Source organism: Podarcis muralis, chromosome 16, assembly GCF_964188315.1.
Source record: "Podarcis muralis chromosome 16, rPodMur119.hap1.1, whole genome shotgun sequence".
NCBI classification, from domain to species: domain Eukaryota; kingdom Metazoa; phylum Chordata; class Lepidosauria; order Squamata; family Lacertidae; genus Podarcis; species Podarcis muralis.
The window spans coordinates 9,044,503-9,070,175 of NC_135670.1; the positions used below are offsets into that span (position 1 = coordinate 9,044,503).

General features: G+C 50.9%; 1 protein-coding gene and 1 long non-coding RNA gene across 3 annotated transcripts in view; both read right to left on the reverse strand.

Moving 5' to 3' along the window:
• Window positions 1–947: 947 nt before the first annotated feature.
• On the reverse strand, window positions 948–25,225 carry PBXIP1 (PBX homeobox interacting protein 1). Of its 2 annotated transcripts, none has more exons than XM_077920158.1 (11): window positions 25,064–25,225; window positions 17,483–17,636; window positions 14,970–15,039; window positions 12,938–12,999; window positions 11,910–12,066; window positions 10,181–10,414; window positions 9,402–9,425; window positions 8,826–8,896; window positions 7,684–7,857; window positions 4,399–5,444; window positions 948–2,005 (listed from the first exon to the last, which is right to left on the reverse strand). In XM_077920158.1, the coding sequence occupies exons 2-11, from the start codon at window positions 17,543–17,545 to the stop codon at window positions 1,900–1,902; spliced, it is 2,007 nt and encodes a 668-aa protein (XP_077776284.1). In that variant the 5' UTR covers window positions 17,546–17,636; window positions 25,064–25,225; the 3' UTR covers window positions 948–1,899. The 2 variants fall into 2 exon arrangements, with proteins under 2 accessions (XP_077776284.1, XP_077776283.1); XM_077920157.1 differs by having other exon boundaries at window positions 7,684–7,860.
• LOC144325793 (uncharacterized) overlaps window positions 948–25,673 on the reverse strand; it is a 273,530-nt gene continuing 248,804 nt past the window's right edge. Inside the window, exon 2 of the long non-coding RNA XR_013390971.1 lies at window positions 948–1,423. This is a non-coding gene — a long non-coding RNA (uncharacterized LOC144325793). The remainder of the gene's footprint in view (window positions 1,424–25,673) is intronic.

Below are 25,673 nucleotides of genomic sequence, written 5' to 3' on the forward strand. Positions count from 1 at the left end.
CTCTGGAAAAGACCCTGATGTTGGGAAAGATGGAGGGCACAAGGAGAAGGGGACGACAGAGGACGAGATGGTTGGACGGTGTTCTCGAAGCTACCAGCATGAGTTTGACCAAACTGCGGGAGGCAGTGGAAGACAGGAGTGCCTGGCGTGCTCTGGTCCGTGGGGTCACGAAGAGTCGGACACGACTAAACAACAACAAGTGTGATTTTAGCTTTGCAATGGGAGTTGGCGCACCTGTCTGGCAAGTGAGATGCTAATCTAGGGTTGCCATATTTCAAGAACTGAAAATCAGAGTACAAAAGTTGAGGGGGGAGGAATTGCCTGGACATTTTGCCCATTTTTCGAAATTCCCCCTGGACGCTAATTTCGCCGGACATGTCTGGGAAATTCCAGGCGTATGGCAACCCTAGCTATCCCAAAGATATTGGAGGTGTCAAAGCACTTTGCTTATGCTTAGAGATACAATTCCTCCTTCACACACACTTCAGCGAGCCAGTATCCTGCATGCATTGTTGGGAAAGAGAGGAGAGTTTGAGCAGGGGCAGGAACGCAGGGAGCTGTGTCAGAGGTTTGGTGCATCTAGCTTGGTGCTGTCTACACTGACCGGCAGCAGCCACCCCGGATTTCCCCTCACCCAGTGCTACATGGAATTGAATTAGGGACCTCCTTCTGGCAAAGCAGGGGGTTGAGCATTCAGCAGTGGTCCTTTCCTTAAACTCAGGAATTACTCAGACGCACAGGCCGGAAGATTCACAACGATATTCTTAGCAGGTGTCCTTGCGTTTGAAAAAACAACAACAGCAAACGACCGAAAGCTGTTGCCATGGCAAAACAAAAAGAGGAAGGACATTTCCACCCCGCCAGCATCACACACACACCCCACACTCCCTCTCCACATTCACCTTACGGCCTTCAATGGGCCACTTAATCAGAGACAACCTTGGAAAGAAAGGAACAATCAGTGCCTTTATTTGGTTTCCGACACACTCACAGTGCAAGAAATTGTGAGGGAGTAGGGAGGGGGTGAATGTGGGGTGGGGAAGAAGGAAAACAAGCCATCCCCCCAAGTGACTCAACCCTTCCCCACCCCCATCAGGTGAGGAAATGATATCCCCATTTTCACCATTCCTAGTTAGAGAGAATTTCGGGAGAATTTCAGAGTTTAGAAGGGACAACAGCAAGGTCACGGCGTCCCGAGAAGGAAAATCTCGCCGGCGTCGTATTTCTAATTTGGGGTTCCAATCCATTTTTCCTTTGACACAATTACAGTGGTACCTCGGATTACAGACGCTTCAGGTTACAGACGCTTCAGGTTACAGACTCCGCTAACCCAGAAATAGTACCTCGGGTTAAGAACTTTGCTTCAGGATGAGAACAGAAATTGTGCGGCGGCAGCGGGAGGCCCCATTAGCTAAAGTGATGCCTCAGGTTAAGAACGGACCTCCAGAACGAATTAAGTTCTTAACCCGAGGTACCACTGTACTTATCCCAAGCTGAAAGAGAGGTGAGTGAGGACCCTTGGATCTGGGTGGGAAGGCCCTATAGAGAGACCCTCACCCACCCCCAGCAAAGATCTCTCTCAACAGGAGGGGACATGGGGTGAAAAAGGATTGCTTTCCTGATGATAATCCAACCGTCCTCTACTAATGGTCATTACTGAGTGGAAGCAAACTTGGGGTGAGTGGGGATGGAGGGCTCTGAGTGGAAATGGGGGGTGGGAGGACAATGTATCTGGGTGACCCCACACATCAGAACTTGGCATGTTGGTAAAACACTTTCCTTCCCTGCCAAAGAGTAACGGTACCAACCCCTCCACCGGGACATCAAGTGATCCTTGATAGGCCCAACTCCTTTACCCTCCCACCCTGAGCCAGATTAGTCCTGGCGGGTCCTGCCATCCTAGCCATGGGGCCAGCTGGTGCTCTCTCGCCCGTTCTTGCGCCCGTGTCCCTCGGGGTTCCTCTCCTTTGGGTGGCGCTGGGAGCTGCTGTCCCGCTGCGCGAATCTGGGGAGAAGGCAATAAGGTTAAGGCTGATAACATTGAGTGGGTGAGCATATCAGACGATACAGCGATTCTTCAAACAGCTCTTGTTTATTCACAGGCCAGAACAGAACTGAACTGAAGGGTTCAGTCCGCCTGCTTATATAGAGCTCCAGTACAACGTAACTGTAACAATGTGATGGCCTGGGATTCCGAGTCTGAGAGCGATCCGGAGGAATCCCAGCCGGCACAGGAGTCCCCGCCTCCAGGGCCGGCTGAACTGGGGCAAGGCCTAGATGCTGAGGAAACTCAAGAGCAGGCACCAGGTGAAACCATTCTGGCCCCAGAGGTGCTGGAAGACTCAGTGGCTACAGGTGAGCCTTCCCCGGGGCCCAGTAACCCTTCGGCCTCTCCTGAACTGCAGAGGCTTAGGGCAGAGAGGCGAAGGGAACTGGTGTCTCCCAGGAGGAGTGCTCGCCTTAAGGCCAAGAGAGGCGGGGCTTCTGGGGGCCGGGACCGCCCCCGGCCTTAGAAGAAGATAAAGGTCAGGCAGCCCAGTCCCAGGTTGCGGGAGCAACGTCGTTGTGGAGTACCTGCTTTACCCAGTCCTTGATCTGCACTCCCAGTGTGCCTATTCCTCGCCCGGCTTCCTGTTTCTGACTCTCCGGTGTTCCTGTTCCTCGCCTGGCTTCCTGCTTCTGCCCTACCAGTGTTCCTGTTCCTCGCCTGGACTCCTGCTTCTGCCCTACCATCGTTCCTGTTACCCCGCCCGGCTCCCTGTCTCGGACCTCGCGTCTCATCTAGTGATCGTCTACCCTGCTAGAGACTCTGGACTGATCTTGGGCTACGGTAATAGTACCTTATCCCCCCTGGGACCAGCACAAACAATTTTCTAAAACTATCCAATCACTGAATGTCACTTTCGATCCCTTATTTGCATAACTATCTACAGTATCCCCCTGCTGGCCCAGGGTGAGAACTTCAGTACATAACATTGAGCCACGCAGGTGCAGAGCACACCATTGGCAATCTGCTTCCCCTTCTCTCTCCCACAACCAGGAACGTCTCAGAGCCACGTATGACATGGGGAAAACATACCGTATAAATAGGAAAATAAGAAGAGCCTGCCGGATCAAGCCAATGGCCCATCTAATCCAGTATCCTGTTCTCACAGCAGCTCCCCAGATGCCCCCGTGGGAAACCCACAAGAACGACCCACACACAAGAGCAGCTCTCCCCTCCTGTGGTTTCCAGTCGTCGTTATTCAAAAAGCGGGACTGCCTGAGACTGTGGAGAAAGATTGCAGCCATTGTGGCTAATAGCCACCAATAGCCCTCTCCTCCACGAATTTGTCTCTGAAAGACATCTCGGTCGGGGGCCATCACTGTGCCCTGTGGAATTGAGTCCCATAGCTTAGCTAGGTGAAGGAATAAATGTGAGAACCAGTGGTAGCATAAGGGGTTAAAGTGTTGCAGTAGGACCTGGGGGACTTGGGTTCCAATCCCCTACTTGATCACAAAGCTCAGTGAGACCGCATTCAAACCATATATTTAAAGCCCCTAGAGCATGGGTAGGCAAACTAAGGCCGGGGGGCCAGATCCGGCCCAATCGCTTTCTAAATCCGGCCCTCAGATGGTCCGGGCATCAGCATGTTTTTACTTGAGTAGAATATGTCCTTTTATTTACCGTATTTTTCGCCCTATAGGACGCACTTTTCCCCCTCCAAAAATGAAGGAGAAATGTGTGTGCGTCCTATGGGGCGAATGCAGGCTTTCGCTGAAGCCTGGAGAGCGAGAGGGATCGGTGCGCACCGACCCCTCTCGCTCTCCAGGCTTCAAGAAGCTCTCCGCAAGCCTTGGGAGCCTGCAGGAGTTCCCGCCCAAGGCTTCTGGAGAGCTGCCTGCATCCCGAAGCCCGGGGCACGCTGAGTAGCGCCCCCCAGGTTTCAGGCAGATATCCGCAAGCCTGGGGAGACTGGCGCGACTTCCTGCTGGGCTCCCTAGGCTTGTGGATAGCAGCCTGTTCTGGGGTGGAGTCAGGGGAAGCTCGGGCTTCCCCCACCCCAGCCCCGCGCCTGGGGGGGGAAATAATTTTTTTTTCTTTATTCCCCCCCCCCAAAAAAAAACCTAGGTGCACCCTATGGGCCAGTGCACCCTATGGGGTGAAAAATACGGTAAAATGCATCTCTGGGCTATTTGTGGGGCCTGTCTGGTGTTTTTACATGAGTAGAATGTGTGCTTTTATTTAAAATGCATCTCTAGGTGATTTGTGCAGCATAGGAATTGATTTCACCCACCAAAATATAGTCCAGCCAATCACAAGGTCTGAGGGACGGTGGACTGTCCCCCTGCTGAAAAAGTTTGCTGACCCCTGCCCTAGAGAGTCTCCCGCACCCGCAACCTCGCAGGCTCTCTCACCTGCCCGCAGGGGCTGCCCCCAGCTGCCTCAGGATCACCTCCTCAAAATTATCCGCTTCCTCTTCGCTGCCCCCCAGCTGTTCCGCCAGCTCCTCCAGCGCGTCCTCAACCTCATCCAGGAGCTCCACGAAGCTCAGGCGGTCGTGGGCAAAGGCACCGTCGCTCCCAAAGTAGCCGTCGAGGGCGGCCACTAGTCCTCCGTAGTGCTCGGCCCAGCCCAGCCCAGCCAGGTAGCTCTGGAGCATGGGCAAGAAGCGCGGCTTCTGCACTGGCTCTAACCCTTCCTGCCGTGCGCACTCGCCGACGCCGGCACAGCCCTGAGGGGGCCGGTACGGGTGCTTGGCCAGCGCTTCCCACAATGCACCGGGCTCAGCGGGCTTCTTGGCTTTCCGGTGTTCCCCGTCTTTGGCCGACTTGGCGTCTCGCGGCCCCTGGTGCTTCCTGGGACGGTGCGGCCCGTCGTTGGCCATCTTGGGAGCCTTGTACGGAGGACGGTGTTCCTTCTCCGGGCCTTCGCCGTGGTGCGTGGGCTTGCGCTCCTCATGGCCATCGTGCCTTTTGTGCCAGGCTCTCTCCTTGCCTCGCTTGGCTTTGTGGCCATCTTTCCAGGACGGTTTGGCCCCCTCTTCTGCCCCCTCCAGCTCCTGGGCCACCCTCCGCTCCACGCCGTCCAGTTCCTTCCGGAGCCCTTCGGACACGTTGCCGGGCGGAACCTTCTGGAAGGCTCTCCCCAAGTCCCGCCGTACGGACGCCAGCAAGGAGCGCAGGCGGCGGATTTCGGCCTCGGGCCTCTCTGCCTTTTCCCGCTGGCGGTCCTGCGAGGGCAGCTTTTCCGGGCGCGGCTGGGATTTGGAGTCGCCCGCCTCGGCCAGCTTCTCCCGCAAAAGATGGAGCTCAGCTCGTGTGGCGAGGAGGGAGGCCGTCTCCCGCTTCAGCGCCTCTGCCAGCCTGGAGTTCTCGGCGGCCAAATTCTGCCGCTGAGAGGTGAAGTCCAGTGCCTCGCCTTCCGTCTTGCGCAGGAGCAGCTGCAGTTCCTCCTTCTGGGCCTGCAGTTTTCCAAAAGGAAAGGAAAATAGAGATGTGTTCGTTCGCTGGAGCAAAGACGCGAGTGGAAATCCCAACCCCAGGACGCAAGTGACAAAACATCACCAGACCAAGGAACCCAGAATAATTATTAAGGGCCGCGCTCCAAAAACTGTTTGTGGAGCATTCCTTTCAGCAGTAAAATTCAGGACAGAAAGGAGTTATTTTGTCATTGTTGCTGTTGTTAAAAACGTCCACCTAGTCCCACATTCTATTCTTTTTATTTATTTATTTAAAGTTTTTATTTATACTTTTTCAAATTTATGCATTTAATTAATTTTACAATCATTTTAACATTTCAAGGTTTGACTTCCTTCCCGCTCTTTCTGCGGTTCCTTAAATTTATTTTTTCATATCTTCTGCGTATCCAAATTCATTTAATTTACTCATTTAATTATCTAATTTAAATACAAAACTGCAGGTTATTACAATAACCCTGCCAATGTTTTTATCTGTTTGCAATTTATCTGTAAATATTCAATAAACCATTTCTATTCTTTTATAAAAAGTTTGCTATCTTGATTTCTTATTCTTCTGGTGAGTTTCGCCATTTCTCCATATTCCATAAGTTTTTGTATCCATTCTTCCTTTGCTGGGGCTTCTGCTTCTTTCCATTTTGTGGTGAGTAGCATACATAAATAAATTTCTATATAATTTAGGTAGTTCTGTCCCTATAATTTTGAGTTCCATTCTCACAGCCCCCAACCAGATAACTATGGGGAACCCGCAAGGAGGACCCCAGGCACGAGAACCTTCTTCCCTTCTGTGGTTTCCAGCAACCGTTATTCAGAAGTATCGGTACCGCCAACCATGGAGTCATTGAAGGCCTTATTTACCTCCCCAAATTTGTCCAGTCCTTTTTTAAAGCCACCCAAGTTGGTGGCCGTCACTGCCTGCCTCCTGTGGCAGTGAGTTCCACAGTTCAGCTGCGCTGCGTGACAAAGTACTTTTATCCATCCTGAACTTTCAATCCTTCAGCTACCTCGGATGTCTGCAAATTCTACTGTTAGGATGACCAACTAAGGAGGAACGGCTTATGAAACTGCTGGAATATGCTGAAATGGTGAAATTAACAGCTGGGTTAAGAGGACATAAGGCAGGGTCGCCATACGTCCAGAATTTGCCAGACATAGCCAGAATACTGCACTAGGAAGCAGCGCCCAGGAGGAAATCACTAAAAAAAAGTCTGGGAAAATCTGGACGTATGGCAGCCCGTGTTGTCGGTGTCATTTAACAACTTTGGCCAAGAAAAAGAACAGCTAGACAACTTTTGTGCGCTGATTTTCACTTTTTGAAATATGGCAACCCTAGCATAAGTATTTAAGAAGGAATGAAAACCACTGATGGATTATATGTCAAATTATCACCAATATATGAAGGATTTGAAATATAAGCAGTGGATTACTGAAAGATTTAACGGTAGAGGGGCTTAGATAATAAATATGTATCTGCTATAAAACAGCTAATGAAAAGGAGTAAAAATCAAACTTCAGGAAAGGAGGGGCGGGAAGTCAAGAAGAAACGTGTGTTAAAAAAAAGATTTGTATGTAATGATAAATGCTTTGAAATATGTGGGATACTTAATGAAAATGATATGAATGGGGAGGGGGGTCAAATTCTACTGTTATGAGAGAGAAGAATCAGGTCCTAACTTATTAAGGTAAAGGTAAAGGACCCCTGGAAGGTTAAGTCCAGTAAAAGGTGACTACGGGGTTGTGGCGCCCATCTTGCTTTCAGGTCAAGGGAGCCGGCGTTTGTCCACAGACAGCTTTCTGGGTCATGTGGCCAGCATGACTAAACCGCTTCTGGTGCAATGGGACACTGTGACGGAAACCAGAGTGCACAGAAACGCTGTTTACTTTCCCGCCACAATGGTACCTATTTATCTACATGCACAGGTGTGCTTTCAAACTGCTAGGTTGGCAGAGCTGGGACAGAGCAACGGGAACTCACCCCGTTGCGGGGATTCGAACCGCCGACCTTCTGATCGACAAGCCCAAGAAGCTCAGTGGTTTAGACCACAGCGCCACCTTTTACCTAACTTTTTACTGTCTCCACCGACTGGCAGCATCTCTCCATGATTTCAAGTGGGGGACATTCCCCCTCCTACTCGGAGATGCACCTGGGTCTTGAACCGGGGACCTTCTGCATGCAAAGGAACTGTTCTACCCTCCTTCGCTCCACCCAGACCCTCCACGCCACCTGCAGTTCTGCTTGCATAAGCCGGATGTCTTGATTCTCCTTGGCCAGCTTGTCTAGCAAGAGTCCCATGGCATCCAGGCTCTGGCGGTCACCATCTGATGACATCACTGCTTCCTTGGCTCTCTGAAGCTCCTCGCCAACCGGGGGTTCCCGTGGGGGCGAAGCTGGCCAATCCTGCTGGGGTGGGGTGGGAAGTCACAGTGAGCCTTGTTGGCTCCCAATACATTTCCAAGCACAATTCAAAGTGTTGGTGCTGACCTTTAAAGACCTAAATGGCCTCAGTCCAGTATACCTGAAGGAGCGTCTCCACCCTCATTGTCCAGCCCAGACACTAAGGTCCAGCTCAGAGGGCCTTCTGGCGGTTCCCTCACTAAGAGAAGCCAAGTTACAGGGAACCAGACAGAGGGCCTTCTTGGTAGTGGCACCCACCCTGTGGAACGCCCTCCCACCAGATGTCAAAGAGAAAAACAACTACCAGACTTTTAGAAGACATCTGAAGGCAGCCCTGTTTAGGGAAGCTTTTAATGTTTAACAGACCACTGTATTTTAATACAGTGGTACCTGGGGTTACATACGCTTCAGGTTACATACGCTTCAGGTTACAGACTCCGCTAACCCAGAAATAGTGCTTCAGGTTAAGAACTTTGCTTCAGGATGAGAACAGAAATTGTGCTCCGGCGGCGCGGCGGCAGCGGGAGGCCCCATTAGCTAAAGTGGTGTCTCAGGTTAAGAACAGTTTCAGGTTAAGAACAGACCTCCGGAATGAATTAAGTACTTAACCTGAGGTACCACTGTACTTTGTTGGAAGCCGCCCAGAGTTGCTGGGGAATATTATTATTATTATTATTATTATTATTATTATTATTACTACTACTACTACTATTATTATTATTTGCAAACATCAGGATTTGAACATCGTAGCCAAGTGTTGGTCCCCAGGGGGCCCATGTGGCTCCGCCCTCCTGACTCTCCCAAGGCAGCCCATTGGCTGGAATCTTTGCCTGGGGAGCAAGCCAGCAAGAAGATTCCATATGCTGACCCAGACCCTGTATTGTTTGCACTGACTGGCAGCTGCTCTCCAGAACTCCAAGCAGGAAACCCTCTGTTCCCTCTTGCGTCAGCACAGAGATAAAAATACTCACCACCCCAACAGAGCCAGGAAGGGGCTCTTCACTGTCTGAGCTTGACCAGGTGCTGAAAATGTCCACTGGGCCTATAGGAGACAGCCGGGGTGGGGTGGGGGGAGGGTGTAAAGGAGAAAAAGGGGAGAGCTGAAAAAATTAAGAGCCTCATTCATATATATATATATATATATATATATATATATATATATATATTCTGTTTTACAAATTCAGAATATTCATTTAAACATCTTTAAAATATCAACGGCTTCCCTTCTTCTCCTTCCATGGTTCATTTTGCATATCATAAATCCCTGCATATTTTACATAAACAAAACAATTCAGCATTCCATTATTACATCCATCAGAACTTATTGACCCTGCTGAATTTAACTAAATGCTGCCAATGTTTTCAAATGTACACAATACCCCTCCCCATATATTCAGTAAACATTTCCCAATCTTCTTTAAATATATGTTCTTCTTGTTCTCTTATTCTATATGTTATAGAGCCTCTTTCTAAGCCGGCAAAATAGGGGGGGGGGGTTCTGTGGTGGCTCCCCACTGGTGGGGAAAGGGAGTTAAAACAAGACTTACCATCATCTTGGTCAAATATGACCCCTGTAGAGAGAGGTAAAGAGAGGCAATGAGGCTTTATTGTTATTTATTTCATGAAATGTCTACGCCATTCAATTGTTTTAAAAAAGCCCTCACCATGGTTTGCAAAAAGGTTAACACAGAGGGGCTACCTTTGAAGGTGACTCGCAAACTGCAATTAATCCAGAATGCGGCAGCCAGAATGGTGACTGGGATTGGCCACCGGGACCACATAACACCGGTACTGAGAGATCTGCATTGGCTCCCAGTACGTTTCCGAGCACAATTCAAAGTGTTGGTGCTGACCTTGAAAGCCCTAAACGGCCTCGGTCCTGTATACCTGAAGGAGCGTCTCCACCCCCATCGTTCAGCCTGGACACTGAGATCCAGCGCCGAGGGCCTTCTGGCGGTTCCCTCACTGCGAGAAGCCAAGTTACAGGGAACCAGACAGAGGGCCTTCTTGGTAGTGGCACCCGTCCTGTGGAACACCCTCCCTTCAGATGTGAAGGAAATAAGTAGCTATCCTATCTTTAAAAGACATCTGAAGGCAGCCCTGTTGAGGGAAGTTTTTAATATTTAACGCTGTATTGTTTTTAATACTTGATTGGGAGCCGCCCAGAGTGGCTGGGGAAACTCAGCCAGATGGGCGGGGTATAAATAATAAATTATTATTATTATTATTATTATTATTATTATTATTATTATTAAGACTGTCACAGGCCCATCCCAGAGGGAACAGCTAGCAGAGTTAGCCCCACCCTAGCAAGGCCACCGCTTACCCAAGGATGCCAACAAGGCCAAACCCAAGAGGGCAAGGAACCCGAACAGCCATTTTGTCCTGGGAAAGCCACCGTCGTCGCCCTCGAAGGCCTCCACGCCTCGATCTCTGCCGGCCCCTGGCAGAACGGGGGGCGCGTCCCGACCCTTGCGCCTGCGCAGGCCTTCGACGTCACGCTCCTTGGACGCCTCTTCCCCACTGCTGGAAGTGTTCCCCTCTTCGTCCCCCAGAGGGCCTGGGAAGGGAAAGGAGAGGAAAGAAGAGGGCAAGAAATGAGGATCAAAATATTGCATCAACCGGAGAAAACAGGCTCACCTGTGGCCGCTCGCCTATGGCGAGGGTGAAATTGCTCCAAGCAACCAAGCAAAGAAGCTATTACAGGTTGCGGATGGAGAGGTGGCGAGTCACCCTCTTTGCTCCTGAACCCTGAGCTCTCTTTATGGAAATTCAACCTCTGAACCTCATGGTTCCTGCTCCACATCCTCCTCAAGTGGAACTTGCTCTTGAACTGCAATAATACTGTAAAGGATATTGGGGTTGCTTGTGCATAAAGGGTGCTACTGTTCTAGGCAACGTAGCCTGGCTAAACCTTTCCCTGGCTGGACAGCCCTTTCTCCATGGCTGTGTCAGTCGCTGGCAGAATCCGTCAGTGGGAGTTTCCTGAACTTCTTCCAACATAGAAACTCTTTGACAGCAAGTCTCCTCCTCGCCTCCCTGCGTGGAAGTCTCCTGCGCAGAGTGGGCGTGCCCAACGGAGGTCCTGTGCTCTCCCCGCTGGTCTCTGTGGAAGAGTCTTGGAGCCCTCTCTCCGCACCCCGCAGTTTCCCCTTGCTTCCTGGTGTCACTCCTATTCCCTTCCTCAAAGGAAGTGTTCTCTCTCCCCCTGCTTGTCCCTTCTCCTGCATCATTGGGGAGCCTTACCTCCACTATCGGCTCCGATGGCAGTTCCCTGACAAATACCTTCTGCTTGCCAGGATGGAGTGAGAGCGAGTGAACATCTGTAAGCAAGAGTCTCTGGCGACCCTACAGAGCTAAGGTTTCGTCTGCTGTTCCACCTACTGTTGCCTCCTGGATATGTCCACCACTAGAATGTGGGACGCAGGTGGCGCTGTGGGTTAAACCACAGAGCCTAGGACTTGCCGATCAGAAGGTCGGCGGTTTGAATCCTCGTGACGGGGTGAGCTCCCGTTGCTCGGTCCCTGCTCCTGCCAACCTAGCAGTTCGAAAGCACGTCAAACTGCAAGTAGATAAATAGGTACCACTCTGGCGGGAAGGTAAACGGCGTTTCTGTGCGCTGCTCTGGTTCGCCAGAAGCGGCTTAGTCATGCTGGCCACATGACCCGGAAGCTGTACGCCGGCTCCCTCGGCCAGTAAAGCGAGATGAGCGCCGCAACCGCAAAGTCGGCCGCGACTGGACCTAATGGTCAAGGGTCCCTTTACCTTTAGAATGTGGCCCCCTGAAAGCTGCCCACAAGGAAGTGCGGCCCTCAGACCCGACAAGAATCTCTGCTCCACCTAAGTCCTTAAGCACACCTGTCCAGACACTAACTTGAAGCCTAAAACTCATGCAATTGCTTGCATTTGTGTTCAGTTTCCTTGCCCTCTGCACTTCCTCTGTTGCTTCTTCCGGCAGCCAAAATGTAGATGTGTAGGCTGCTTGGGGCAGAGATCTGTCAAAGGCCTCCGCATTATTCCACAAAGAACTGCCAGTGCTGATGGCATTCCGTCACCTGCTTTGTGGATGAAGACAGTTCCCTGTGGGACAGGCACAGATCCTTCCTCAGCATCGCAGGTGCTGGCCTCTTTTGCATGTGACAGGACGGGCTCTGGGGTCTTGACTAGCGTGGGGACTTCTTCAGAACTGGGGTCCACCACCACTTCAGGACCCTGGATCGCGAGAGAGAGATAAGGATGCTTGTAAAATTGGCATTGTTCTCGAATTGTGAATGTGTGTGTGTGTGCCAACTTCCTGGCAACCTCATATCCAGTGTTGCTTGGGAGTTCTAAGATACAAAAAAAAAATTGGTGCAGCTTTAAAAGGTTCAGTCTGCCATCTTGGTTCAAAATGGTGCCCAACCAAAATATTGCTCAAAGAAAGATACGCTAATATGCCTAGATTAAAATGTGAAGTACTGGATGGAAGAAAAATTAGTAAGGAAAGATAATAAGAATATATAGATGATTTGAGAAGATTGTAGAATGCAAAGATTATTTTAAATTTTATAATGTGGAGGAAATCGAGTGGGGGCGGAGGGAAGTGGGAGGAAGGAGAAAAGAAGAATATGATGGATTGAGGAAATATAAATGTAAATGTATAGGGGGATGGGAAGGAAATGGTGTTGGCTTTGGTACATCTGGTATTGTGATGTAATATGTGAAAACCAATGAAAAACAAAATGGTGCCCAACTGTATCCAGGTAAGAGGAGCCATCGTGCAAAATTTGGTCAGACCAGTTTCTTTGTACAGTAATGGCTTTCGTTGGCCAATTACCTCCATTTACATATCCAAAGCACTGCCGCCAACTCCAGGAAGCGCTGGGTGCCTGGGCACCCACAAAATTTTCGCTGTGGGCGCTTGGCCTACTGCCGCCCGCTGCCTTACCTCCGGGGTGCATCTGTGGCCGCAGCAGGCCCCAACAGAAGAGGGCCTGTGTGGATCGTTTGGCTAATTGCCAAATGGAATTGGGTTCAAAGAGGAACAAAGCCCCAAAGTTGGAGAATTCTCATATCCATGCAGAGAATTAAGCGAATGCTCTACCTTCTGACTGGCGCCGTCTGCATCAGGGCGGTCGACGAGGGTTTTGCTTTCGTCGAGAGGGGCTGTCCAAAAAGATGTCTGTGTTAAAGCTAGTAAACGAATGCGTTTATTATGTTCATCTGCATCCAGGGCATAGCTGTCAACCTTCCCTTTTTTTGCGGGAAATTCCCTTATTCCAGCGCCGCTTCCCGCTGCTATCCCGGATTGTTAGATATCCCGTAGACTGTCCCCGGGACAGGTGAGGCTGCTGATCCCTTATTTTCAAATCTGAAAGTTGACAGCTATGATCCAGGGTGGGGAACCATTTTCAAAGCCAGAGGCCCGCATTCCTTTCTGGGCAACTTCCGGGGAGGGGGGGGGCGCATGACAGGAGTTGGCAATGCCAGAAGCAAACCTGGACAGAGCAAGGGGTGTCAGGGTTCAAGGACACGTTTCAGCCAGGCAAAAACACCCAAGGAAGGTGCAAAGAAGGACTGGTGAGGGGCGGGGCCTAGAGAAAAGGGGGCATGGCCTGTGAAAGGGGGTGTGGCCTGGTGAAAGTTCCAAGGGCCAGAGAATAAGAGGGCTAGAAGGGCCGCATTCAGCCCTCAGGCCTGAGATATTCTCTCTCTCTCTCTCTCTCTCTCTCTCTCTCTCTCTCTCACACACACACACACACACCCACCCACCCACCCACCCACCACTGTAACCAAACAGGGTCTGATGAAAATACCAGGTATCCTCCATCACTGAAAATACCGTATTTTTCGCTCCATAAGGCGCACCTGACCATAAGGCGCACCTAGTTTTTAGAGGGGGAAATCAAGAAGAAAAAATATTAGTCAGTCCCTTCTCCCTCCTGGGGAAAAGCCCCCAAGAGCGGCTCCACTCTTTAAAGGGTGGGCGGCTCCTGCTGGTTTTACTACGAGGTGGGGAAATCCGTGCGCCCTTTAAAGAGTGCACGGCTTTTGCGTGCTTTTGCGGGAGGTGAGGGAATTCCCCCACCTCGTAGAAAAGCCCACAGGAGCCGCGCACCCTTTAAGGAGCATGCGGCTCCTGCGGGCTTTTCTATGAGGAGGGAGAAGGGACTGACTGGCCGCGTCAATCCCTTCTCCCTCCTGGGGAAAAGCCTGCAAGAGCTGCGCGAAGCTTGTGTGCGGCTCTTGGGGGCTTTTCCTGCTTGCCTCCCCCCTGCATTCGCTCTATAACACGCACACACATTTCCCCTTACTTTTTAGGAGGGGAAAGGTGCGTCTTATGGAGCGAGAAATACAGTATGCTTCTGTGATGGCCTGGGAATCCGATTCAGAGGATGAACCGGAGGAATCCCAGCCTGCACAGGAGTCCCCGCCTCCAGGGCCGGCTGAACTGGGGCAGGGTCTTGATTCTGAGGCGCCTGCACCTGTGCCGGATCCTCAGGAGCAGGCACCAGGTGAATCCATTCTGGCTCCAGAGGCAGTTGAGGACTCAGTGCCTACAGGTGAGTCTCCCCCTGGGCCCAGTAACCCTTCAGCCTCTCCTGATCTGCAGAGGCTCAGGGCAGAGAGGCGAAGGGAACTGGTTTCTCCCAGGAGGAGTGCTCGCCTTAAGGCCAGGAGAGGCGGGTCTCCTGGGGGCTGGGACCGCCCCTGGCCTCAGAGAAGATAAAGGCCAGTCAGCCCGGTCCCAGGTTGCGGGAGCAACGTCGTCGTTGAGTACCTGCTCCTGTCCGGACCCAGACCTGACCCTCCAGTGTTCCTGTCCCCGCTCGGCTTCCTGCTTCGGACCTCGCCCCGCTCCTTGCGAACTGTTTCCAGGCTAGTGACCCAGGACCGGATTACGACTATGACCACGGTAACCTTCCCCCCGGGACCAGCACAGCTTCCCTCCTTCAGAGCAGTGGGGTGAGCCGGACCCCATATGCAAAGCAGCTTCCTCATTATATACTGAAGTCCAGCTTGCAATATCATGCAGAGGATTACAAAGCAACAAGGGCGGCCAGGATATGCCGGGTGGGGTTAGGAAAGGGCATGGAAGGCAGCTAAGGGTTTGGGCCTCATCCATTGCTACATACCTTGTGTCTCTTCCTGGGCCGGCTCAGACCCAGCCTGCGTTTCCAAGCCAAGGTCTTCTACAGGCAGAGCCTGGAGGGGCAAAACGCAACGAAAATAGAGGTCACAAGATTTCCCCTTTTTCTCATAGAGTGGCATGGGGGAGGATCTTTACCTGGCCCCGCCCCTGTGGGCCAACTTTGGCAGGTGAGTGGGGCAACCCACTTGTCAGTCACTCAACATCATGATGGTTGTGTGTGTTTTTTGTAGCTATGTTTTTATTTATTTATTATTGGATACAGAAAAAGAAGAAGAAAACAGCTGTGATAAAATATCAGAAATAGAGATTTATTTATTTTTTAAAGCAAAATACCCAGGCGTGCAGGAGGAATTCAACTGCCCATGGTTGATCATTATATTTGAGGTGCATATTTTTAGGACCTTATTTTCTTGACTGTAAGTTGTTTAAAAGTGTTTGTAATATTGTGCTTTAATGTCGCAACCCACGCTGGGACCTTAGGGTGGAGAGTGGAATAATCATCATCATCATCATCATCGGACGCAGGTGGCGCTGTGGGTTAAACCACAGAGCCTAGGACTTGCCGATCAGAAGGTCAGCAGTTCGAATCCCTGTGATGGGGTGAGCTCCCGTTGTTCGGTCCCAGCTCCTGCCATCCTAGCAGTTCGAAAGCACAAAGTGCAAGTAGATAAATAGGTACCGCTCCAGCGGGAAGGTAAACGGCATTTCCGTGCGCTGCTCTGGTTCACCAGAAGCGGCTTAGTCATGCTGGCCACATGACCCGGAAGCTGTACGCCGGCTCCCACGGCCAATAAAGCGAGATGAGCGCCGCAACCCCAGAGTCGGTCACGACTGGACCTAATGGTCAGGGGTCCCTTTACCTTTACCTAATAATAATACAGGTAGACTGCCCCTGCCCACCCATCAAAGTCCATCACAAGGAGCTCCCGCAAGGGCTTGATGGCCAGCTGGTTGCCAGGCGCTTGGGAACTGCAGCGCAGGGGGATTTTCTGCCTCCCTAGCACCAAGCGCTTTGCACTGAGCCCCCCGCTAAAATGAGAAGGGGCAAGCTCCAGTTCTGCAGGGGTTTCCAACGGAAGCCACTTGGCGCTGCAGGAGAAAGGCACAGGGGTCCCTCTCTTGCTCATCAGCTGCCTGGCGGAAGCGGGAGAAGATGACCTGCTTTGAGTTCCCGACCGTCTCTTCGTGGTCACCTGGGCACCTGCCCCACATATGACACCTTGCCTGGAGCAAGTGGGCGTGGTTTAGGGGGAAACGGTCCTGTGGGCCAAAGGGTGGGTGATGGCGGGCGAGGTGCAGCCTGGTGAAGAAAGGAAGGGATCGTAGCTCAGGATCTCCTCTGCCTACGGAAGGCTCCAGCTTCAACTGGCTGCATCTCCTTGCCTTCTGAGAGGCTGCAGGTCCCAAGTGGGTGGGGCCAGAGGCAAAAGTGGGCGGAGCAACTGATGCAAATATTACCTGTGTACAGTATAGGTAAAGGTAAAGGGACCCCTGACCATTAGGTCCAGTCGTGACTGACTCTGGGGTTGCGGCGCTCATCTCGCTTTATTGGCTGAGGGAGCCGGCGTACAGCTTCCGGGTCATGTGGCCAACATGACTAAGCCGCTTCTGGCGAACCAGAGCAGCGCACGGAAACGCCGTTTACCTTCCCGCCGGAGTGGTACCTATTTATCTACTTGCACTTTGATGTGCTTTTGAACTGCTAGGTTGGCAGGAGCAGGGACCGAGCAACGGGAGCTCACCCCGTCACGGGGATTCGAACCGCCGACCTTCTGATTGGCAAGTCCTAGGCTCTGTGGTTTAACCCACAGCGCCACCCGCGTCCCTACCTGTGTACAGTAGGCCAGTTAATAAACACCCCCCCAATCATGTATCCAAAGGAGCATTCCACCCCCTCAAGAGGGTACGAAGCAACACTGGTGAGGGGGTGTGGCCTGAGGGTAGAGGGTGTGGCCTGGAAAGATGGGTGTGGCGTAGGTAGGCGGGTGTTTCATGGAAAGAGGGTGTGGCCTCAGGAAAGGGGTGTGGCCTGGAAAGATGGGCACGGCCTAGAAAGATGGGTGTGGCCCAGGGAGAGTGGGCGTGGTTTGAGGACGCCCTCCAACCCTGAGGTTGCCCACCCCCTTCAAACCTCACTGCCAACTTCAGGGATGGGACATCTTCCAAGGGATGCTGATGGACTCCAGCTTCCATCAGCCCCAGGCAACAAGGACAACAGCCCAGGAGGATAGCCACTCCAGCCCCTAAAAACCTGAAGGGCTGCAGGTTTCCCTATCCACCCACCCCCCAGCCTACAGAGAAAAGAAGCAGCTTCTAGGGCCCACCACAGACCCCAACCTGTGTCCTCCTCACAAGAGGTCAGGCCTGGGAGACCCAAAAGCCTACGAGGAGAGGGCTTTTGAGGAGTTTCTTATGCTGTCCCACCCCTGATGCCTTGCCCCTGCCCCCACAGAGCCTTCGCCCCCTCTCCCCAGTTTGCTTTCGGCTCCCGCTCACCTCAGAGCCGGCAATCACCCAGCTGTTGTTGTCCGACTCCCGGGAGTCTGAATTGTCAGTCATTCTGGCTCATGCCACGGGGCGTTGGGTCAGCGGGGCCTCCTAAGGATGCAGACCCCCAATCGGATGGGGGGCTGGAAGGAACAGAAGACGTCTGAAGAGAGAGAGAGAGACAGAGGAGGTTCTTTATCAGCCTCGAGTACAAAGGAGGCGAGGCCGGCCGCTTCACGTCGGGGGAATTTGACTGGCAAATTAATTTGGGCAGAGAAATTGGGGCACAGGCTGCAGATGAGATGCAAAAACCTGGAACAGGCCAGCCGGCCTCTCTGTCTCCCATCCCAGCACAGTCTGCACTGACTGGCAGCAGCAGATATGGTCTCTAACCCAATGAATAAAGATCCCAGGTTTCATGGTTTTGAGCAAACAGCTGGTTTAAAATAGGAGGATCGGAACAGAGTCAGACTGATGGGTCCATTTAGCTCAGCATTGCCTACACTGACTGGCAGCAGCTCTCCAGGGTTTCAGGCAGGGCAGATTCCCAGCCCTACCTGGAAATAGCAGGGACTGAACCCGGGACCTTCTGCATGCAAACTGAGCTAAGGCCCTTCTCCATATCCTTTCAACTTGGTAGCTCAGGGAAGTTACCTAGCTTTAAGAATCATATAAAATAAACTCCTTTGCCAGTTTCCTCCATTCAACACTATTTTGCCCTTGGGAAAACAACTCTTTCCCCTGCCAATTCCCCAAGTGTGAGGACGTGTATACACACCTCCTACCCCAGGAAGTAGGGACGCAGGTGGCGCTGTGGGCTAACTCACAGAACCTAGGACTTGCTGATCAGAAGGTCGGCGGTTTGAATCCCCGCGATGGAGTGAGCTCCCGTTGCTCGGTCCCTGCTCCTGCCAACCTAGCAGTTCGAAAGCATGTCAAAGTGCAAGTAGATAAATAGGTACCACTCCATCGGAAAGGTAAACGGCGTTTCCGTGCGCTGCTCTGGTTTGCCAGAAGAGGCTTAGTCATGCTGGCCACATGACCCAGAAGCTGTACGCAGACTCCCTCAGCCAATAATGCGAGATGAGCGCTGCAACCCCAGAGTCGGCCACCACGGGACCTAATGGTCAGGGGTCCCTTTACTTTACCCCAGGAAGTGCCCAGAGGTGACAATTGCTGAGCTGATTGTTGGTCAAGGAAAGCCTAATCCCATCACCAGACCTGCCAAGGGGTCCAGACATGCAAAGGAAGTTCTATTGTACTTTGGGTGGTGGGACTTCAGAGGTGTTTGCCTATGCTAATCTTATACCTGGGTCTTGCCCTGCCATGCCTGCTTATGCTAATCTTGTACCAAGGACTTGTTTGGACATGTTTGCCAAGGTTAAACTAGTGTAACCCCTGTCTACCTCTCCCCTTTTGTGACATGTCAGTGATGTAGCAATGATGCTGTACGAACTGTATTCTGGGATATGGTGGGAAACTTTTAAAAGTCCTTGTCACTCCATCCTCGGGGTTCAAAATTCTTCTTTGAACTTGTTGCGCTATAAACTTTGGTCTACAGCTATTTGCTCCGGTTGGTGGCTGGACTCCTTCCTTTATTCCGCAGTTTTAAGGTCATAGATATGTAATAAATGTTCATAAATGTACCAAGCAAACACGTACATAAATATATAAACCACATGTCTGAAAACGCCACAGAAAAAAAGTCCTGAACAAATTGACCTCAATTATTTCTTTGCAAGGTCAAAGTGGGAAACCTCCCCATTGTCTTTTCCCTTCACAAATCCTGTCTTAAGGGCACATTTAAGATATGAATAGGGTGTGAGCCTGTGACCTGGCCCAGAACTAAGTATTTATCATTACAAAAGACTAGCGAGGCTCCCCAGGCAATCCAATCAAGTGACCATTAAACAGGTAATCTGGCAGGCAGGAGGTAAACAAAGCACTCAGATTTCAGCCCTTCTGTGATGTATGTATGATGTTTCTGGGGCTGGTCTTGATCTACAGGGTGGCAATTTCGAAAGTCTATATAAGGCCTTGTGCGCCATTGTTCTGGGTTCCTCCTGTGTGTGGTGAGCAAGGACCCTGTTGCAACAGATCAATAAAGATCAGGCTTACTAGCTGCTTTGCTTCTCAATATTCTCTGGTTGGCCTCTGTTATTTTCTCCTACCAATAGGGAACCTACGTAAGGACTCTATATGGGCTCTTGAATATCCCATAAGGGAAAAAGGGCAGATTTTGTTTACAACAGCAGGGACTTGCAACGAGATGGGTGACTGAGCAGCCTCGCACCTGTAACAAAATCAGTGGAGTTGAGTCACAGGGTTGTAACCAATGCTGGTCTTTAGAGTAGACCCGTTGAAATTTAATGGCTTTGACTAACTTAGGCTGTATAAACACCGTACATTTAAAGCACTCACCCCAAAGAATTCCCAGCACTCTTAAAAAGGTAACGGGACCCCTGACCATTAGGTTCAGTCGTGACCAACTCTGGGGTTGTGGCGCGCATCTCGCTTTACTGGCCGAGGGAGCCGGCATACAGCTTCCGGGTCATGTGGCCAGCATGACTAAGCCGCTTCTGGCAAACCAGAGCAGCGCATGGAAACGCCGTTTACCTTCCCGCCAGAGTGGTACCTATTTATCTACTTGCACTTTGACATGCTTTCAAACTGCTAGGTGGGCAGGAGCAGGGACCGAGCAACGGGAGCTCACCCTGTCGCCGGGATTCGAACCGCCAACCTTCTGATCAGCAAGTCCTAGGCTCTGTGGTTTAACCCACAGCGCCACCCGCGTCCCAGCACACTTAGGAAACTACAACTCCTAGGATTCTTTGGGGGGGGATGTACATCAGATGCGTGGTGTATATACAGCCTTCGAGTAGAATGCACTCTTTGTGTAGAACGTGCAATAGATAAAACTCATTTATCTCAGTGGGTCTACTCTAAAGTGGATTGAGTTGGAGCCAACCCAGAATAGACAAGAGAAGGACATCTTCCCTTATTAGTTTGGAAAGGAGGGGGTGGGTGGGCAGTTTTAAAAACGTCTTCCAGGCAGAGCTATTCTCGCTGGAAAGAGAATGTGGGGAATCCAAATTATGCCGGACTCTGAACGAGGTCTGATTACCAGCACTCCGAAAAGCAAGGAGAGGAAGAGGAAAGAAGTCCTCTTGCAAACACAAAAATGGGGCCCTGGGACAAAGTTGGTGGGTTTTTGGCGGGTGACACACACAGGTGTCAAATGAATAGGTACTCCAGACCTCCCCTTAAAAAAAAAAAGATGCCCATATCTAAAAACCTCTATTTTTCTTCTCTTCTTAAATGTAATAAAAAGAAATCGAACAAAGAATTAAAACCTTAAACCATAAAGATTTGCAGTTTGGAAACAAAATTACAAAGATCCAATGCAGCTCTAAAAGGATAATAAAGTATTGTCCCTTACAAATATTCCCTTTGGTATTGGTAAGAATAAAAACAACCTCCACTTGTGATCTCCCTTATTGTTGAGAATCTGGCGTTTGCATATATTGGTGGCACTGAGTGAGCCTGCAACTCAATATTTTGTAGAAGAAGTAAAATCATGGCATATATGAAAATTAAAAATGGTCGTTCAAGCTCTGCCCATTATGTAGTTTTAGTTTATGAGACACCTCTTCAAGTAGGGCAATCTGCCAGCCCTTAAACACAGCAATCCCGATGATTAAGATTAAAGGTCTTCCAGGATTTAGCAATGCAGCAGGCCTGGTCTGCAGTTAAAAGATGAGAAGTAAGTTCTTTACTTTCCAAGACCTCTTCTCTCCCCCTCCATGCAATACATTCTTGTTAAATATCCCCCCACCCCACCCCTTCCCTGTAGGGAACAGCTGTCAGAACAGGAGACTGACTTTGGGGAAAAGGAGGGAGGTATTTTTAGTCGCTTTTAATACACTTTAGCAGGTGGAAATTGCTGAGCAGACCAGCCCAGACTGCTCTGGAGGGACATGACAAGATATTTCTTGCCTCCTGCCCCAGAATCCATTTAACTCCAAGCTTTTCGACTCCCATAGGGAGCTCCAGAAGGGGAATAATTTCTGCTCCCCCCACAACAAGTAACTCTCTACTCTTCCTTTTTTGGACGCAGGGTTTTAAACAGCCTTGCTGGTTTGGCTCCCCCCCCCCTCTCCTGCTAGGCCCCCGTGGTTATAGGAAGGAAAAGCACCTTTTTTCAGATAATTCCTAATCTGGGAGTTTGAGGAAAAAGAAGGAAGAAAAAGGCTGCTGTTTTAAATGTTATCTTATTTTTTAAAAGCATGTACCCGTGGATGCTAACACTCACTGCAGGTGCATGTAATGTTTGCCATATTTAGGGTATAAATTAGACCCATCCGTTTCAAGAGTAAAACTGAGTTGGAGACAAGCCTCTCGAGGTAGGAAACCGTTAGTCCATTGGTCTATCTAGCTTAGTGTTGCTGACACGGACTGGCAGCTCTCCAGGGTTTCAGGCAGGACACGTGCCCAGCCCTAACTTGGAGATGCTGGGGATTCGAACCCAGGACCTTCTGCATGCAAAGCAGGTGCTCTGTCACTGTGCTACAGCCCTTCCGTTCCATTGAACTGGCATAGGAAACTGCCTTCTAGTGAGTCAGACCGTTGGTCTATCTGGATCAGCACTGCTGGCACTGACTGGCAGCAGCTCTCCCTGACAAAAATTGGGAGAAAAGAGAAAAGTTTTGGGGCAGGATCCTTGGAGTGAAATAGGCACTGTTGTTCCTCTTTCAGAAGCCTAATCCCGTGGGACAAAGCTAATTCCCAACACCACACAATCACAAATCCCCAAAGTCACACTGCACCCCTAGTATGTACATATATTTCTGTGTCCTCTGATCCTGCTCTCAACGTACAAAGAGGCTGTGGTTTTGCAGCAGGCATCAGAAGATGCAAGCAGGAAGCGGCCTTGTTTTGCTGCTCTCAACTTCTGCCCCCCCCCCCAGCTCCGATGCCATAGCAACCCTGGCAGCGGTGCCCTTAATAGGAGATTTATGTGGGACAGCGGAACCTAGCCGGGCCGGATCCTTGGCGGCAGTGGCTACAGGCAGCCAAGCACCACCCGACACAGGCAGGGACAAAAATGGGCCTCTCTATACAACAACACTTAAAAAAAAATTTCATAGGACAAGAGAATCCGCAGCGGTGTGGCGGTTAGTGTGTCGGACTATGACCTGGGAGACCCAGATTCAAATCCCCTCTCAGCCTGACCTCTCAGTCTGACCTACTTCACAGAGCTGTTGTGCAGGATATGGGAGGGAGGGAGCCATGTACACCAACTTCAGCTCCTTGGAGAAAAAAAGCAGGGTATAGCTGCAATAAGGGGGTTGGACTAGATGACCCTTGGGGTCCCTTCCAATTCTACATGAGGTCCTGGCAGCACTTCAGCAGGGATGTGAGAGGGCTTGTTGAAGGGCAGGAACCCGGAATGGTGCTTCCATCATACGTGAGCTGCCTGGTATCTTCAGGGCATCTCATAATGTGTTATAGCCAAACGTGGAGCCCTCCACTACAACTCCCATCATCCGTGAGCAACTGGGCTATTCTGATGTGGGCTGATGGGAACTGGAGTCCAACAAGAGACGGAAGGGCTTCGTACCTCTGATCAGACCCTTCGTAGGTTTCGACGCAACCCACTAACAAAGCTCTTCCCCCTGGAAATAGCGTGAGTTGTGGATGCGAAACACGCACTGCTGCAGAGAACTCAAGTTGTTGGGGCAAGTGGGGAGAGCTACAGCCCTTGTTGGACTCTCATAATTCCTCAGCAGTTGCCCTGGGGTCCTTGGCAGGAAGGGCAAGATATAAGTTTAATTTAAAAAATAAATAACAAGTCGAAAAGGATCTGCAGGGCCTGTCCCCACCCTCTCCCCTCAGCCATAGATCGCCACCTGGCCTGCCTTGCAAAGCTGTTGTGAAGCAGTGGTGGATTTCAAATCCCATCACCACACCCAACCCAAGCAGGAGGGGTGATGGGAGTTGTAGTTCAGCAACTTTTGGAGAGTTCCCTCCCCCCCATCCCCTTTTCGCAGATCGCTTAGCAAAAGGACACACATTACTTTCACATTCAAAATAAGGACATAAAGGCTAATTATATTAGCAAATAGTGCAAAGTAATAAAACAAAAACTGGTAATAATATGATAGCCAGGGGTTTGGGACCTGTTGACCTCCGGAGATGTCGCTAGATTAGAATACCCATCCTCCTTGACCACTGGTCGTGCTGGTCGGAGCTGGTGGGAACCGAAATCCCTAAACATCAGTGGTTTGCCCACCTGCCATAAGGTTTAGGGTGCAACCTTGTAAGCACTGACCTGGTAGGAAGTCCCATTGAACTGAATGGGTGCTTACTTTCCGGAGTAAATATGTGCAGAACTACAGTTACTGAGATCGTAGTGTCATGAAATCAATGACTTGGAAGTCCTCCAGCCCAACCCTCTGCAATGGAGGAATCACAGCTGAATACAGTGGTACCTCTGGTTACATACGCTTCAGGTTACATACGCTTCAGGTTACAGACTCTGCTATACCCAGAAATAGTGCTTCAGGTTAAGAACTTTGCTTCAGGATGAGAACAGAAATCGTGCGCCGGCGGCGCGGCAGCAGCAGGAGGCCCCATTAGCTAAAGTGGTGCTTCAGGTTAAGAACAGTTTCAGGTTAAGAACAGACCTCCGGAACGAATTAAGTACTTAACCCGAGGTACCACTGTAATCCCCGACAGATAACTGAAGGTGTGAAGCTCTTGGGTGTTCAAAAAGCGGTGTGTGCGAATGTTGAGCATAAATAAATCACCCTGTAGCACTGTCAATTTGGAAGGCGGAAAAGATGGACCCCTTACAAGCATTCCTAGCGTTGAAGTGAGGATTATACAGCCAATTAAGATCTTGCCTCTCCATCAAAACACAACCCTAAGGATTCCAGGGGCTTGCAAACCCAAGAGTATACAGAACCGGTGAATAAATTCTTCTGGATTAATTCATGCAGGGTATGTGGGCACGACTGTGTATGCGGGTACAATATATGGGCACAGGTGGGCTTTTGCGATGGGACAGAGGAACCTCTCCCAACTCCAGCATCGCCCCTCTCAAACCACGCATAAAAGGATCTGGTCTAGACCCTTCCCTTTGCATTGATCGCTGGGCGAAATGCCAGTTTCGGAACCAAAGTTACCTGCAATAGATCCAAGGCAACAGTGTTGGGCGGAGGGGAGCACATTTGGAGGGATCTCAAAAACAAGTACCATCGAAACTGCAAGCCTACTCTCTAGATAGATAGATAGATAGATAGATATCCCGAAAAAGCAGCAACTCTCTCCCAGAAGACAAGGTGAAATCACAACGAACTCACCCCCCCTCTAAAGGGGCAACGGGAGAGCTGATGGGGCTGTTGCCATGGTAACCCTGCATCAGCGACCCTCGGGGATTCCCTCTGCTGGACCAAATCATGCCGCCGCCCCCCTCTTCCCTTGAGAGCTGCTTGCCCTAAAATTGTGCCCCCCCCCTCTCCGGTGACCCATACTATTACCCCACAACAACCCCCTTCCTCTTCACCTTTCCTTTCCATCCATCCTTACCTTAGTCTAGGGGGCTCTCGGATCTGGAAGTTTTTTTAGAAGGTGGAGAAAAGGAAGGCTGCGGACGCCTCTTAACTTTGTATAGGAAACTTCGCAGCACTTTACCCTGCGGGGGGGGGGGGGAGGAAAGGGGCGGGACCTCGGGGCCAGGCAGCCTATCCCAGGGGTTGGGGGAAATGAGTTTGGCCAATGAAGGGGAAGAGAGGGCAGGACAGGGCGGGCGGGGGGAGGACAGCACTGTTTTGGAATCCGCAATGCAATCCTGAGGCCGGGAGATAAATGTGTGCAAAACCCCCTAAATGGGGAGAATTCTGGATCGGGAAGGAGGAGCACGCTTTGCGGCGAGATTAGGGGTCCCCCATAAGATCAGCCTTCCTAAGGCTTGGGGGGGTGTAGAGAAGGGGTGCCCCCCCCAGTCAGCCATTTAGGATCCTAGCGAGCAGGCATGACTAAGCTGAGCGAGGCTGGAGAGACAGCAACAGCTGGGAGCCCGAGCAGAGAGGCGGGTTCTCCTGCCATCCCAGGGACACTTTATACCAGCCCTGGATAGCTCAGTTGGCGAGAGCACTGTGCTGGTAACGCCAGAGTCGCAGGTTCGATCCCCGTATGG

Excerpts from the sequence above, each read along its gene's own strand:
- PBXIP1 (XM_077920157.1), bottom strand. The coding sequence starts at position 17,545 with ATGACTGACAATTCAGACTCCCGGGAGTCGGACAACAACAGCTGGGTG. Across the intron at positions 13,000-14,969 it reads GGCCCAGGAAGAGACACAAG|CCCCTCTCGACGAAAGCAAA; the intron begins GTATGTAGCAAT and ends CTTTTTGGACAG. Across the intron at positions 9,426-10,180 it reads GGCCTTGTTGGCATCCTTGG|GGGTCATATTTGACCAAGAT; the intron begins GTAAGCGGTGGC and ends CTCTCTCTACAG.